Consider the following 17,384-nt stretch of genomic DNA (forward strand, 5'->3'; position numbering starts at 1 on the left):
CTGAACCCTTGGGTATGTCTCTCTCTTGCTCTAACTCTAAGGTGGATGACTGCTTGCCCTCCCTGGGGGCCACGGAGACGCCGGAGCAGCTTTCCTGTGAGCCTCCCCATCCCCTTTGCACAGATTGGAATTAGATAACAGAATAGACAGGTTCTTGGAGATTTTTTTTGCATCCTGATCTAAACTAACTTCTAATTTTACTTGCTTTTAAGCTTGTTTTTAAACAAGAAAAGTATACCTGAAAAGTCCTTCAGCGTGGTGACCGCTGTCAGATCTGTCTGTTCCTCTGGGGTGTTAACAGCCTGCGTGCTTCTGTGGGTTTGGAGGAGGCTCTCCGAGGACTCCCTGCCTCCATGTCTACATGTAGCATTCTTGACACCCACCTACCCAGGCACTAGTCAGTCTTCTGTATCTCAGAAAATTCTCCTCTGAGATACACAAGAGACATGGATTTTAAAATGAAAAGAAGTATCTGGCATTATGCATGTGAGATTAGAATTCCCCCTGCATCTTTGATGACCGATTCTTTCCAGGCACCACTGTGATGAAAATCCACTCGGTGGTTCTGCAAAGTCGACTTGTGCTGGCATTTTCACAAGTGAAATAAATTATTCATGGGTACCACCCAGTGTTCCTTGGTTTTATATTATGAGGAACTTAACAGGCTACAATATCAGGTCTTAAATAAAATTAACTACCCATGCAAAGATGTCACAGTTTCCTCGTTTTGTCTCTCATCCATGTTAAAATGACATCTTCATCAAGTTGCCTATAGTTCATCAATTTACTCTTGGTATCATACTTTGAAATGAGGCCCACATCAGCATCACGTTTTACACCAGGATCTTTGTAGAAAACCAGTCTAGAATTTTAACCATCTTGGTAAATGTTCAGCCACGTTAAGACACTAGGCTTTTATTTCCCTAAACATTCATCTTAAAGCAACTGCTACTCAGATACTTCCAGTACTACCACGTCCCCAAAAATTTCAGAAAGGAATGACTTAGAAAAAATTAACTACCTGGTCAGAGTCCATAATTTTCGTACCTCAGACTTTGAAATATCTTTTTACTAACAGTGTTTGAGGCAGTAAAACGTCACTTCTTGAACTGGGCCTTGTAGAATCTCGCAGGTTGGTGATATATATGGCTTTCCTAAAACAGACTGGGCTGAAATTGATATCATGTTTTATTTTTGCTCTTCAAACTGATAGGACTTCCGTGACCATTTTATAGTTCCTTTATCAAGGACTTGTCATGTTACTGTATGCCTTGTTTCTTTTGAGCAGACTATTCCATCAGCCCCCCATTTCTCATGTCCTCTCTATGTAACGCCTGCATGTAATCCCTTGAACTAGGCAAGATTTTATTTCGCTCCCATTTTCCTTTGTTTTTCCTCTTGGAAGCCTTTCTCTACTGATGAGAATTTTAACTTTATGATTACTAGCCTACCTCTCCGCTGGATGAACAGTCAATTCAAAGAGGACAGATATGCAAAAACTAAGAAACGTTTGGTTCACATTCTTTTTTTTTTTTTTTTAACCTCTTTGGGATTTTTTTTTTTTTTTGGGCTGCTTTGACCCCCTCAGTTCCTTTTGATTTAATTGTATTTTCCACCAGTTTCCAATTGTTTGAATTGGAAACAAAGCCTTAATAAGAGTTCTAGTTAATTTTCTGTCTTGTAATTACCGATCTCATTTTTCTGATAATTGGCCACAGCAATTATATGTATATTTACTAATCACAGAGGAGGCTGTGCAATTGTATCTATCTGCCACCATTGATAATGACACGCATATTGCAGAGGTGCTTTTATCATCTTCTTTTTTCCACTACATCAAAGCTATTTCCTCTCATTCTCAATAATGAATACATGCATGCATTTGACACAGTTGTGTGCTAGAGAAATTGTTTGGCTCCCACCAAATGCTGCATGCTCTGAGTTTCTTGCCTGCAGCGCTAGAAGGTTGTATGCAATGATATATTGCTCATCCAAATGGCCAAAGCACTCCAAAGCACAGTGAGATTAAAATAAGTCATTCCTTTGTTAATTTAAATAGGTGCATGTATCATACTTTGCAGGGCACTTTGTGTAGGGATGTCAGGGAGGAAAAAAGCCGCCGAAAGGTATTTTTAATAGCAAATGAGAATAGATGAGAATAGAGTCATTTGCAGCTGCCTACTTTATGTGGCTCTCTCGCTCCAACTGTAGGTCTAATGAGATGACTGTTAAAGTACTCTGCAGTGTAATTTCATTACATCCTGAGCTGCTACACTATAAACACGGTGGCGCTCTCCGTCATTCTTGGAAAAACTCCTAAATTCTTAAAGCCCTCCTTTGCGAATGGTAATGGGGTTTGCTCCCTGTGTTACATGGTGATTGTGGTTTGTTGCTGTGCAGTTTCCTGCTCTCTTGAGTGACTCCCATCCCCACCCTAGTTCTGCCACTGGTCAAAGTGGGCATTTTTCATGGCGTCCTTAAGTCAGTGGCTTTCTCCTGTGATGAGTTTGCCTAGACTGGCAAAGAGGCTGAAATTCTTTTTTAGTAAACAGCTCTTCCCCTTTCAAAGCTTTTCTATTAAAATGAAAGAAAAAACAAAAATCCAACTCTGACCCACATGACTCAGTTAAAGGCAAGCAGTTAAAAGCAACTGAATATACTAATACGTGTAAATAAATAGCAAATCCAGTAAAAGAAACAAAGGTCAACAGAAGAATAATTTCACAGCTCTTTGTTAATTACACGACCATTTGTGTGTTACTTAAATAATCATTAATTTCTCATTTACACTTTCGTACCTTCTTTCCTACCCCGTGGCTATCATTGTCCTTTTTTCACCTCCCTTCCCTCTGCTCTCCTGTTTCTCACCATTATAAAATGTGTGTGGCTTTAAAGTTCGCATTTTTACATAAATGTGAAAGAGTATAGATGGTTTTTTTTTTTTAATTGGATGAGCCTTATTTTCCTTTCCACATGCTGGTGAATCCTTGTTATATAGTCATCTTTATTTGCTTCTTTGGGATGAGGGGTGGAGGGTATAAAGAAAGACAAGGAATTGCTGTGACTTTTGATGACTTGTTTTTCCTCCATCCCAGGATTCGCCCGTCCTTCCGGTTGGAGAGTTCTCCGAGCCATTTGTACATTTCATCACTCAGTGGTGAGCCTGTTTGCAAACATGCCATGCCCTCAATGTAAATGATACATGCCATTAACTCGGCGGCTCCGTGAGACCTTATGGCTCTCCCTGCTTCCTTTTGGAGACGGGAGGGACTTCGGGGCCTTGGGCAGATGGGGCAGCAAAGCTGAAGGAATTGTTCAAATTATGTAAACGTTATTTACACACAGGGTCATAAACGTACTTTAGAGGCTTTTTCCTGTTTTAATAAACTTCTGAGAATCAGGCTACTTCTTTGAGCACAGATACTGTTGCTATTCAGTTGTTTTGTTTTGTTTAAGAAATACACAATTTTATAGCCCCTGTTGCACAGACATGTGAAGCTTATTTTTATTAATGGGACCTCAAGTTACCCATAAAAATGCCTGTCACTTAGTGGAAGCAGAATAGTTTATTAATTCATCGGATTTTCAGTAAATAACTTTTATCTTTGGTCATATTTTAGACAAAATACTGGTGTCCCGTTTCAGTGAATTTTGATGTTAGAGAGGCCATGAAAACGTGGTTCCATTAGGCCCACTTTAACCTTTGTAAGTACTGAAAACCACAGGATTTAGATCAAAGGGGCCACAGAATCTCTGAGTCTCTAGGCAACCCCTTGTCATTTTACATCTGAGAAGCAGGTGTAAGGGTTCTTTTCCAGCCGTCTGCCTTTTTCTTCCCCATAGAATGGAGTTTTCTTTTATTACCCCTTTCACATCATCCTCCTCTCCCCTACTGGGACACACCCCTGTGGCCCTGGAAGGCCCAATTCCCCCACTGCCACCGTCCTGCCTGCTCCCTCACCCTGACATGGAGAGAGAGGGAGAGGGAGACGGAAATTGGGAGCATAGAGATGACCGCCCTAAAGCAGGAGACACGACTGATCAGAAGCCGTGCTGCACATTCTGGAACTCCTTCCTAACTGCCTTTACTTCTCTTTCCCTGCTTCCTCAAGTCCTCATTTCATCACCCCTTCAGAATCACGTCCACTAGTGGAAGACGAGCCCTTCATTCCTGTGGTGCCACAAGAGGTGCACTCAGGAGTCCTTGCTAACCCGGAATAGCGGAACACTCTCCCCTCCCCCTCCCCCATGAGCCATCTGATGATGCTCAAGTGAAACCAAGAAATATTCCTTAATATAAATGTCAAGCTTTATCACCTTTTTGACTAAGTGTAATATGTTACCTCTTAATAAAAATGTCTTATGTAGTTTATATTCCATACAAAACATATGTGGGGAAGAGATTTTTAAGCCCCAACTTCTAAAATTTTTATTAGCACTATTTCTGTTTATTTAAAATACTTATATAATATTCCATAGCTTGTAAAAACTAATTTCATTCTGCAAACATTTTATTTCCAAAACATGCCATGTTGTTAAAAAGCATACATATTGGTTAAACACTGGAATCCTAAGCTCATTAATACTAGAACCATTATCTAGAAATATGTATTAGTCTTTATTTTCTTTATGTGGAATTCCTAGTAACAGAAGCACATGATGGAAATGTCCCATTTTGAAATGTACACATTGGAAAACCGTGCAATTCCTGAGCTGCCTGGAGCACTGGGTTTGGGTATCACCTGCTCAAAGATGTGGGGTTTGTGCCCTGACCACCCTGCTTATCTTGCTGTGTGGTCTGGGACCAACCTGGGGGTGGGGCCCATTCTGAGCAGATAGGGCCTTGCCTGCCTTCTGTCCAAAAAAATTGATCAGCTGTTATATTAAAGTTTTATGGAGACAGAGGGAGGGATAACCTGTGTTGAAATTTCCACAGATGTCAAGCCGAAACAGAAATGATAGTGGGTAATAGCCTTGTTTTCCCAAGAGATACAGCTACTTTGGAATGTCAGATTAGGAGTGTTACCAAATCTACTGGTGAGACAGCTTGAATTACTTGCTAATGGATGCAGTATTTGAGAGGTGCATATGGTTATTTATAGGGAAGGCAAATGTCCTCCATGTCATTAACAGTTCGTAACTACGGTTCTTATTTACCAAATGATCATTAGATCTCTACTTAAAAAAAAAAAAAAAAATGTTGTCAGCAAATGCAGAGATTGTATGTTTGTTTGGTTTTTTTCTTGCTTGTTTGAGGTTCACTCATATGAAGAAAAAGTGTCTATGATTTTCCAGGTAACAGAAGCAGCAATCTCTTTTCATGACTTCATCCCACAGATACTCTGAGTTTAGTATAAATTGGCCATCACCTAAGCAGCTTACTCATGGTTACCTCAGTCCCACGAGTGGGTGCTTCATCACCTAGCTAAGTACATGCTGCAGCTACTAATTACGCCTGTTGTATGTCAGATGAAATATTTTGCAAGAGGAATGTGATTCTTTAAGCAAACTTAACTTCCCCACAGATGTTTAATGAATTATCAACTTGCAGAGAAGCCAAAATAAATGAAAGACAAGATAATGTAATAACCCATTTATAATTTTGTAGCATTATCTAGATGTCTGACCCCTTTTATATATGACTTGTTATTCAGAGTAGTAATGAAGGAATGAGGTGTTTTCTCGTTTGACCTGATCGTCACATTTCTTTTATTATGGTCTTATCCCAGTTACCAAAAAAGAAGTATATTATTCCCTAAATTTATTTGAAATGATTGATAACCAAGTCAGGAAGAGAACATTGCTGCTTTTTTTCATAATTCGTTTCAAAAGTAGAATTAGGATAAATTTAAACTGATTGCATTACAAGAGTAACTCCAAAACAAAAAAAAAACTTTGTATTTTTGATTCATGAGCTTCCCCCAAACCTGATATTTTGAAGGCCAAAATAAACAGGAGAGAATACATGCTAATGCCTTGACCAAGAATTGAACGTGGTAAATTTTGAAAACATTCAAATTCCAGAGCAAATAGCCAGTGGTGGGAATTATTGCACAGATTTACAAGTGATATGGATAATGTGAGTTTTTCTCTTACAGCATGCGAAAGCAGCCAAAAGAAAGGCCGGCACCTGAGGAACTGATGGTAAGTGGATGTTTTTTAGTTACAGATTTAAAGTATCCACAGGCTCCAGAAAGCCAGTATAATTTACTTCATTTGGGTGGGTGCTCTTGAAGCTCACATCCAATAGTAGTTTTCACTTCTTAAAAACCCGTCACCATTTTGAAGCTTCATGCAGAATCCTTTGCGTTTGCCTCACACTCAAGGGTCCCAAGTTAATCTAGGTTACTCCTTGCCCTTATTTGCTGTTACAGCTTCTCAGAATTCAGAGGCTTGGTAACAGAAAGGATAGTCAGCATGTTAAGTTTTTAGTGCAATCCTAGAGGAAGTTCTGAGTGTGCCGTGGCGTGCTCTTGGATTCATGTAGAATGAAATTAGATTGGCTGGAAAAGATCAAGTAAATGTGACTCCTTAGTCCTTCCTCAGAAAGAGGCAACTGTGAGGCTGCAAGTGCTGTGTTCTCAGCTCCAAGGCCGCTTTCTTTGATTACAAATGACAGTTTTTAGTCAAGCAGGGAGAGGAACAGAGTCGTTCCCTAACAAATTCCCAAATGGTCATTTATTTAGTGCAGATTGTTGATTTGACAACGCACAAGCTGTTAGAATAACGTTAGCGTCGAGCATTGGTAAATAATAATTATCGTCTACTCTTTCTGATGTCTTGCATACCATTCCTTGTCTCTAGATTGTTGCAATCAGGATGAATTCTGATCAGTTTTCTCTCACCACTTTAAATAATAAGCATTTTATGATATCAATTCAAAGGTTTTTAGCCTTTGTATTTCATCCTTATAAATACTCCAAACACCCAAACTTCTGTGTAATACAGTTTTCATCCCCAAATATAATATAGCAGTATGTTTCCCTTTTACATAATATGTGCTTTCCAGGAAGGTAGTTTTCTTATTCATGTTACCCCTGGAGCAAAATCTCAGTTTTCAGGGTAGTTTCAAGTTAAAGTTCACCCCTAAAACCCTTGCAATTTATACTGTGCAGGTTGCATGTCTAGAATAAACTCATCTTTTTTTTTCTTTCTTTCTTTTTTTTTTTTTTTTTTTGATGGGGAGGTCTCTGATGGTTGGGAAATTCATGCAGTTAGTCACATTTGAGGAAACTTGGAACAGGTTCTAGAGATGGAGACCCATTTACCTTGTACATTATCATGCTATGGCTGGATAGCTCAGCTATTAAAACAAAGGAATAGGGTTTCATAAAACAGATATATATGTGTAAACGCATGTTTCAATGCTGCAGTGAGTTGGCCACTTATAAATAAAACATCTACAGATCGTACATACACTCATAAATGCATCCGGATGTCTGTGTTGGTGGGGAACACCACTCCAGGGTGGCAAGTCGTAAAGACAAGGCTGAAGGGCGGGTGCTGTCAGTGCCTTGGAAGCCAGCATACGTGGCTGGCTGCGTGTGTGGAGAGAGACAAGGGAGACATATTCCGATATATCTCTTTACAACTATATGCCCTGGTGTGTGCTGTCCCACATTTTTAATTAATAAATATCAATAAATCAATAAGATGCAATGAAAAATTTAGTCACAGGAAGCACCATCCTATACTTAATTTCACATTATTTCTGGTACTGCTCACAGTTTGATTTGAGTGAGTTTATTCCCCTAGGTGTAGCAGCAGGGAGGCACACCCTGCCTTAGCACAGCCTCCGTGAGGGGCAGGAACAAAGGAGTGCGTGTGATGCCTCTGCGGTCAAGGGGGTTGAGCCCAAATATTGGACCCCCTGGGGGTAAGAAAGAGAGGGCTGTCCCTGGCTTGACGAACCTGAGTCACATCCTAGGGATCCCCTTAAAGGAGCCAGTCTCTCTCTTCCTTCCAGCATATTAATGGCTTTAATTTTTCCTTTTCTCTCTCCGTCTACAACCTATTTGACGGTGCTCCCATCTGGAAGCTGAGAGCATTCTCTGGAATGCATGAACTGTAGAGCCCATTTGTCACTGTGGGTGGGGGCCTGCCTTTCACAGAAAGAGCAGTTTATCTCCCAAGCCCGGTGACTCCAGCCAGCAGGATACCAACATGGTCTGCACAGCTTGGGCCACATCGGCTGTGAAGACTGCAGGATTGCTGAGATTTCCCTATGGGCCTGCCTTTTCTAGATCCAAGGGAGAACATCAGAGGTGAAGTTGGACAGGAATATAGAAAGTTACAGACTCGTCAAGAAACTCTTACATGAACTTGGGAGTGTCCCTGACAAGTCTCAGCCTTAGTAAATGAGAATACAGGGAGAGGTGCCGAATCTGCCACACCTCTGGGCCTGGGCTGTGCGCGTGGCGAGTGCTCAGGTGGTTTTTGTCATTTTATTTGGGGCAGTCGCCTTCCATACAAGAATACTTGAGTCTTAAAAATCATCATCTTTGTAGTTTTTGACCATGTCATTCTTAAAAGGTGAAACGTAAAACTCAGGTTTAGGCTCTAGAATGTTAGAACTCATTTAGCCGTTTAGCTATTTAATTCTCTCTGCTTTGCATGGTTATTCCTAAGATGGCTACAGTTTTTCTGTTCTAAGTGGAAATATCTTAAAATTGGACTAAGAAATTCACTTGATGTTCACATTTGGGGGAGGCCAGCCAGGATCCACAGGAACTGGTACTGTTTTCTGGCACATAGCCCTTAAACTACATAAAGAATTAACTCAGAATTCTCATCATTGGCATCCACATCAGCTTGAGAGATCGCAGAAGCAGGCAGACAACTGAATTCAGTAGATACACACCGACTATTATGTGCAGAGTCCTGTGCTAGACTCAGCAGAAGACACAGAGTACGCCTCACACAGACAGTGTTGCAGAGGGTAAGGCGCCTATGCAAGTAACTAGAATAAACTAACTACAGAAAAGAATTGCAGAGGTCTGTGCAAAGTTATATGGAGAAAGTAGCATTTGAAAAGGGCCTTTGGAGGTTGGATTGAATTTTAATAGAGAGTTTGCAAGGAGTCATTCCAGGCAGAGGAAAGGATGGGCAAAGCATGAGTCTGCCGAGTCCCCAGACCTTTTGCAGAGCAATGTGAAACCTCCAGTGATGCTGCAACAGAAATCCCACTGACACTGGCCTCCTGGAGTCACAGACCCACAAAGGTTGGGTTCAGGTAGGCAATATATTCACCACATGCTGGGCAATCTGTTAAGAAATTCCACTTCTGGTAGAAGGAACCCTAGTATCCAGGTCTGAAAACTTGGACTTGACATAGAAGCAGCCACCCACCCATCAGTACCTTTTTTCTTGAGTAAATTCTCCTGAGTGAACTCCTGCTCACTTATAGGGAAGTCCTTCATCCTTGGGGAAGATCTTCCCTCTCCTCAGTGCCTCCAGTTATGTCATGAGTAACTCTTCAAGTTATTGTTTAACGCTAGTTATTGCTAACTTTAAGCAAAGGAAAACCAGCCATGCAGGCAGTGAGGAACATTCAGACAGATAGGAACCCCCCACACACACTCTTTCTGCTCCTCTGATGATGATGCCATAATTAACCCAATTTTAAGTCACCCTGATATAAAGCACAGAAAGACCTTGCTGCCCCAGCTCTGTGACTGAAGACCAACAAACTTAGCAAACTAAGTTTCCACACTGCAGAAACTCTGAGGGAGTGGCAGACAGTGTTCAGAGGCGTCAGACAACCAAGCAAGGGTGTTCCAGCTTCTGTGGGGAAAGCGCAGCCTCTGCCAGGCGGAAAGCGTTGATGGGATTGCAACAAGAAAGGAGAGGATGGTGATGTGCAGGCGGTGGGGAAGGTTTCCCAAACGTCAACCATCAGATTGAGGGAAGCAAAGCATTAAGGATCCTACCCCTGAGATCTCAGGCGTTCAGGGAGAGAGACAACCTGACGAAGGCATGGAGATGGAGAGGTGTGTGGCCGGCTTGGCTGTTCAGATTATATGTCTACATATTTTTAAGTAAAAGACACATGGTGAGCAACCTTTCTGTACAGACCATTTGTATAAACCACAGAGAATTCCTTCTGAGGAATTAATCTTCCTTCCAGGTCCCTTTATAGTAAAGGTCAGGCTGATTTAGCAGAAAAGCCTCCCTTCCCTGGTCAGCGGGTCCCTAGTCCCTCCCCACTCTCTGTGTCCTCTTCTGAGAATGAAAGGGATGGACTAGATAAGCAGTGCTTGACCTAGGGTCAGTGACTTCCGGAAGTCTGTTAGAGCCCCTGAAATTACTCCCAAACCGTATGCTTGTGGGGATATGCGTTTTTCTTTTAAAGAGAAATTCATGGCTGTCATCAGTTTTTCAAAGAGGGACTGTGACCCTAAGTGATTGTTCAGCTTCTCACTTCCCTCCCACTTTGATCACAGGAGCTCTGTGGCCAGGACCAGGCGAACTGCTCTGGAGGGGGGCCTTCATTTGGAGGGTGAAATGCTTGCTGGCATGGGGGAGGGAAGGAAAGGGATGGGCCCTCCCTGTGGGACTCAGCCGGCCGGGCTTCCCACCAGCTGTCAGGCGGCCCTTTAACCTCTCAGCCTATCCTGAATGTGGGCCTTGACTCAAGCCAGGACGGTGTGGGCCATGGGCACCTATGCAGTTACAATTTAGGTTCAGGGCGCTGTAGATCCTTCTATGCATTTAGAGTGTTTCCAGAATCTTTCCATGTCTAAGCTCTATTTAATGGAATCTATGCATAGTAAGTAATCAGGTCAGAAGAAGCCGCCTCCCGGTTTGAGATCAATCGCTGGCTAATACTTTATCTAGGCCACTTTATTATCTCATGCTGATCCGATTGCCATTCTCCCCCTCCTTTGTACCATGCGCTTCGGCTGTGGTACAAGTACGTATCACATACATATTAAAAACATATACCCATTCTATCTGTATGTAAATGTGTGAGGCACAGCTGGATATTGCAGAGGAGTTTGATTTACTAATAGTTATTATCTGTTCTAGCTGTTCAGTGGCAGAGAGAATTTCAGAGAAACAAGCTGGCGCAGAAATTGTCTTTATGCCGTTACTATACTGCTTTAGTAATTGTTTAAAAACATGGGTTTTCTCCTCAGGTTCCCATAATCATGCCTGGTACTTTGTGCATTTCCTGGTACGTTCCAGAGCAGGGCATCCTCATTCAGCATTTCCTCAGGTTTGGTTTTCCACTCAGGCACCTGAGAAGAAACACAGACTGCAGTTTGCAATTGAAATTTGACATTTTGCTTAGAAAGCAAGTAAATAGCGGGGCTGGAAACCCCAGAGAAGCAAGTATGGGTCTTGCGGGAGGAGTGTCAGTTATAATCAAAATAGTGCTTTTAGAAAGATTTTTTTTTCCCCCTTCATCTGAATTCCAGCAGCTGCAAACTTGAAGGCATCTCATTTCTCAGAAAAGGCTTTATGTACTGGAGGTGGTATTGTTTGGGGGCTAATAAACACCAAACTGTTCCAGAAAAATCTGTTTAAACATTTAATTACTTGCAAAGAGATGTTAACTTGTTTAACTCCTCTAAATTACATTGTCACTGGTAGCTTTTCTGCTTATCCAAAACCTGATTATAATTACATTTTCAGATAGGCTGGGTGCGTTGTTCTCTAAGCGAATCCAGGTATGCGATAAATTGGGCAGGGTCCCTTTTAAAAATCAGAAGAACCATCATGTTAGGATTTTTATCTCCAGCACTCAAATTCCAGTGTGACTTCTCGAATAGTCTGAACTTCTGAGTTCAGACCAAATGGCTTTATTATGGGACTCAAACCCACAGAATGCACTGGATGGTTAAGGAGATGATTGTAGTCAGGCTGTTGCAATAGGGAGAATGTTTCTTAGTGAGGAGTGTCTCAAAGCAAAGGGAGGGAGCCAAGGTTATGGAGGCAGGTAAACCAGGAAGTTAGCCTCCAGCCTTACGGAAGGATGGACAGGGGTCTTATCTCTGTGAGAGCAGCTAGTCTTTGGAGCTAACATGGAAGTAGGGAGATTCCTCACTTGTTACTGCTTTCTGGGAGCCTAGGACTCAGATAAAATTCAGCATTATCACCATATTCTACTAACTGGACCAGAGATGAAGTTCCACTTTATTTTGGTCCAGTGCTTACTGAGTCCCTAAGCACAAAAATGAGGAAGGGCACACTTCCACGCACATAGCGCCTTGCCCAGCGCTCATGGACCATGTGCTTGTAATGTAAGCTTTTTAAGCTGCTAGTGATGGTTAACAAGCGACTCTGAACTTGGTGGTCATTTACTCCCTTTAGCTAGTTTGCTGCATCACGTGGACCATGGATTAAAAATAGACCCTTAGGGCCAGACCTACACGTGTGTCTAGCCTCCAGTTCTTGCAGACCCCATTTTTGCTTTTGGTTTTTCTTTGGAAAGTGCACATCAGCTCATTGGCCAAGACACCCCAGATTTGCAGAGGGAAACTGGATAATATTGAAACTTCAACTAAATATTTTCTCCGAGCACAAAAGACATCACAGAAGCCCGGGGGCTCCACATAGAGTCCATTTGAGAACCACGTAATGAATTTATTATTATTATTTTCAAGTTTTAAATGCCATTAAAATCATCTGTGTTGTGTCTCCTTATAAATAGGAAAGCACTAGTAAGAAGTTGATTTTAGTTTTTAATTGCACATAATTACAACGGCAGAATCACTGTCTGGATGTTTGAGATCACACTGAATCAGACAGCTTTAATTTGAATTTTTGATGACATGTTAGCACTTCAGCGAGAACAGAGAGATTATAACCCCAGAAAGTAAGCTTTGTTTTTTCATGTGACTGCTTAATCTTTTCACCAGACTAGCAGATAAATGCATGTGTATACGTGTGAATGTATTTGTATATATGCACATAGCCAGAGATATACAGATAGATAAAAATCTGTCATTCCTTGATCATAGTGATCTGACAGTTTTAATTTCCCAGTTAAGGATAACTTTTTTCCTCCATCAGTCAAGTCCGATCTCTTAATATGGTGATGATTTGCCTGTTTAAGATTGCGATTTTTTAACTCCTGCCTGCAAGTCTTCTTTCTTGTTTACTGAGCTGACTGCCATCTTCCCAGCATCATTTCAGGGCGCAGTGTGGCTGCATAGCCCTGGCCACAGGAACAGTTTCATTGCCTCAGATGCGGTGAATGCAGCAGTGGGGCCTCTTCAGTGTTCTGCCACATTCACCCAGGCTGAGCTGGGTCTTATGGGTGGATTCTGCATTTGTTCCTCCTTTGAGGTTGCCCAGTTCACAGGGAGTTTCTGTTATTTGGGTGGTGGCCTCAACCTAGAATGCCCTCCTCCCCACCGTCCTCAGACTTTGCCTTCCTCCTCCCTGCAGCCTTCCTCACTCCTCTGTTTCACAGTGCCTGCTCCCTGCTCAGAATCCCTCCACCATTTATTGTCTCCAACTTGAAACAGCACTTCATCACATAAAATAATATATTCATGGTAAATTCACAGCTTGGCCCATGTGGTGCAGGGGTTCCTAACTCATCAGAATCATCTGAGTGGGTTTTAAAAGAAACTGCCCAGATCCCAACCCAAGTCAGAGAATCTCTGGCATTTGGACCAGGGAGCAGGTCCTGGGGGCTCTTTTTGTTGCTGCTGCTTTTAAAAACTGTCCAAGTGAAACTCACTAGTTTGACACCATGTTTTTCTCCTTACAACTAGATTGTGAGCTCCTTGAAAGAAGAGCCTGATCTTTAATTCAGTTCCTAGCTTAGTTGTATGTGGCTGTCATTCAGGCATGCTCTCTGTTCTGACTAAAAGAAGAGATAGCACTATTGATTATTCTTTGCATGTGCCACTCATTCTACTTCATTGTAATAAAACACTGTATTAGACATAAAGACAAAAATGACATCATGTGTCCCTGTTCTGTAGGAACTCAGAGTAAAGTTGGGGAAACTCACCCAAGAGCAAGCCATCCTGGGCTCTGATATTCAGTATGAGTTAAGATGGCCACACTAGAACTACATGATCTGATCCGAGATTCTTGTTTGACTTTCTGCTATGAGAGGTCATGTGGGGAAATCATTTGGTTCCAAAATAATAGAATTTCTGGGATATCACATTGTTTGCTTGGATACCATTCTCAGCTTTTAACGACCAGTACAGCCAGACCCATCAGAACAGGCACCAGGGCTCTGCTGTCCACCCTGGAAGGACAGGAAGAGCAAGAAAGTGTGAAGCAGTCCTTGCTCAGAGCACCTGTGATCTTTGGCATGTGTTCTGACCACTTGAGAATTCACCTTTGATGGTTCCTTCCAAGTCAAAAGGTCATTAGAGAGTCAAGACTTAGAGGAGACCACCTGGCCAGCACGTTTTTCAGGTTAAATTGATGGCAGGGGACCCCAAGGTCTTCTGTCTATCACCATGTCAGATGTGGGCCACCCTGCCCCCCAGTCCTTGGGAATAACAGATGAGGCTGAAAAATCCTGTCATTCAGCCACTTGTGGGGGGAATATAAAACAATCCTGAAGCCCAGTCTCTGTGACTTGGGAATTGCTACTGAAAGCAGCAAACTTGTTTTCCTGTAGTTAGTTCAGTCGCTCAGTCATGTCCGACTCTTTGCGACCATGCCAGGCCTCCCTGTCCATCACCAACTCCCGGAGTTCACACAGACTCATGTCCATCGAGTCAGTGATGCCATCCAGCCATCTCATCCTCTGTCGTCCCCTTCTCCTGCCCCCAATCCCTCCCAGCATCAGGGTCTTTTCCAATGAGTCAGCTCTTTGCGTGAGGTGGCCAAAGTATTGGAGTTTCAGCTTCAGCATCATTCCTTCCAAAGAACACCCAGGATTGATCTCCTTTAGGATGGACTAGTTGGATCTCCTTGCAGTCCAGGAGACTCTCAAGAGTCTTCTCCAACACCACAGTTCAAAAGCATCAATTCTTCGGTGCTCAGCTTTCTTCACAGTCCAACTCTCACATCCATACATGAGCACTGGAAAAACCATAGCCTTGACTAGACGGACCTTTGTTGGCAAAGTAATGTCTCTGCTTTTGAATATGCTATCTAGGTTGGTCATAACTTTGCTTCCAAGGAGTAAGCGTCTTTTAATTTCATGGCTGCAGTCACCATCTGCAGTGATTTTGGAGCCCAGAAAAATAAAGTCTGACACTGTTTCCACTGTCTCCCCATCCAATTCCTGTAAGTGCACGTCTCCCTGTAAGTACGCTCCAATAAGGGCTTCCCTGGTGGCTCAGTGGTAAAGAACCCACCAGCCAATGCAGGAGACGCACGTTTGATCCCTGGGTCGGGGAGATCTTCTGGAGGAGGAATTCGCAACCCAGTCCAGTATTCTGGCCTGGGAAATCCCATGGACAGAGAACCCTGGTGGACTACAGTCCATGGGGTCACAAAAAGTCGGACACAACTTAGCAACCAAACAACAACATCAACAGCACTCCAATAAATCGATGCAATACTTATCAATAATGAATGAATCTAGCCAGGAATTTCAAGGGCTGGAAAGTTATTAGAAGCCACCTATTTACAGTTGTAACCAGCTGGATTTGTTTAATGGGTTGTTTGCTTTTTAATTTGTAGCAGTTTCAAGAGAGACCTTGGGGGACCAGGAGCTGTGTGGATTCAGTGAGGGCTTCTGTAGACAGCTATTTGGGGGGTCAGATCTGCCTGCAGATAACTTGAGGTTTACTTAGCCGTTTAAGAGACTGCAGAAAGGCAGCGGAGACATTTGGGCCTTCTCTCCTCTATTTAATTTTCAAGATTAGAATTGAACATTAGGCCATGGTCTACCGAGGGACATTTGCTGGAGAATGGACTCGTTTCTTTCCAGTATCCTGGCTTACTGTTTCCCCGCTCTCTTAATATAAATGGTCACTGATTCTGAAGTAGGAGAATAAGTTACCATTCGTTTATTCGTGCAAAGGTTCCCTCAACACAAATGAAAATGGAATTTTCAAATGGAACCCGATTAACTCTTAATTGTATACCAGTAGCCTGTGTGCGTCGCAGCTCCCTCAGACTGCTTCTGAATGACCCGCATCTCTTTCTAAACTTGGGGGTGGGGGAGGGGGGTTCAGTGAATAGGAGGACTTTCTCATTGTGGGACTGGTGTGGAGTTGACAAAAATTTGTGTACATAGGGTACATTTTTCCACTTAAGAGGGCTGTGCTGAGACATTTTTAATTGGATTTTCATGGTGATTGACAGCATTTGATTATGACAGTAACTTTATTTGGCTGGACTGCTTTAGCCTCTTGTTCAGATTTTTCCATCAAAGCTCCTTTTTATCCCCTGAATCCCCAGTGGAGCAGCAGTCATTGTGGGAGAGCCTTTTACCACCTTTGTTGCAGCCATCCCTGGTGATGATTGGGCCCAGCTGGTAGTAGATAAGAAAACGTTCCTTTCACAAAGAGGCTGTCTCTCCCGCCTCTGTGGTTTCAATAATTTTAAGAGCCCCCAAAACCTGTTGAGGATTAGAAGTAGCTTTAGATGTGAAATGAGTGTTAAGTATTAGTAATCGGGAGATTAGGGCCCCAGGGACAATGAGAAATAAACAACTGCAATTAAGGCAAATCTGCCGATGTAAACAAAATTTAGCAGAAACAGATGCCCTAACCATTTTGGGGGCTTGATTTGAGGGCACTAAGGAATCGATTTTTGTCTTGTTTACACTTTCAAACCCCTGTGATATACTGGAAGGCTGAATATTTCATACAGCCTGATTTTAGTTAATTTTTTTTTCAGCGCCTCACAGTAGGTGCCTCTCTGCTCGCAGTGACCAGGCCTGAGTTTATTCAGCATTCACAGGGAGCAGCTAATTGTCTATGAAGGGCCCCCGTGTTTAAATGGGCTTGACAGGAATTTAAATTTTGTTTCAATCAACCCCTGTGCTCACAGCCTGCTCCAGTTTCTAATTTTTAAATTAAACATGATTTTTTTTTTTTTTTTTTTTTAAGCCACAGGCTTGCCTCTGGAATACTCTCGCTCTCGGGAAGGCAAATCAGCAGCCCTGGAATGCTGGCGTTTGCCGGGCTTGAGGCACCAGCCCCAGGGCTAGAAAGTTCTTTCTCCTAAACGAGCTTTGGCTTCCCCTGTCAGGGAGGTCCGCAGAGCCCTGGCTGGGCAGCTCGGCTTCCCGCCTTTGGAAATGGCCCCCTTTGCAGCTCACCTGTGCAGGCAGCAGTGCGTGTCATCTGGAAAGTGGGTTAAGTACCAAAGGCAGGCATGAGGCTAGCTTTTCGGGGGCCGGCTGAATTGTAACGCACTGCACGCCTGGTGCAGGTTTGTATTTCAGCAGCCTCTTCTGCTCTTGTGAGACAGGAAGAGAATGTCAGCACACACCCACCCTTCTTTGT

General features: G+C 42.7%; 1 protein-coding gene across 2 annotated transcripts in view; it reads left to right on the forward strand.

The window, feature by feature from the left end:
• MAP2K5 (mitogen-activated protein kinase kinase 5) overlaps positions 1 to 17,384 on the forward strand; it is a 270,926-nt gene that overhangs the window by 221,342 nt on the left and 32,200 nt on the right. For both annotated transcript variants that reach the window (XM_027553050.1, XM_027553051.1), the window contains 2 exons: positions 3,096 to 3,157; positions 6,099 to 6,144. In XM_027553050.1, the coding sequence (XP_027408851.1) occupies positions 3,096 to 3,157; positions 6,099 to 6,144 (108 nt within the window). The remainder of the gene's footprint in view (positions 1 to 3,095; positions 3,158 to 6,098; positions 6,145 to 17,384) is intronic.

The sequence above is a fragment of the Bos indicus x Bos taurus genome, chromosome 10 (genome assembly GCF_003369695.1).
Source record: "Bos indicus x Bos taurus breed Angus x Brahman F1 hybrid chromosome 10, Bos_hybrid_MaternalHap_v2.0, whole genome shotgun sequence".
Classification (NCBI taxonomy): Eukaryota; Metazoa; Chordata; class Mammalia; order Artiodactyla; family Bovidae; genus Bos; species Bos indicus x Bos taurus.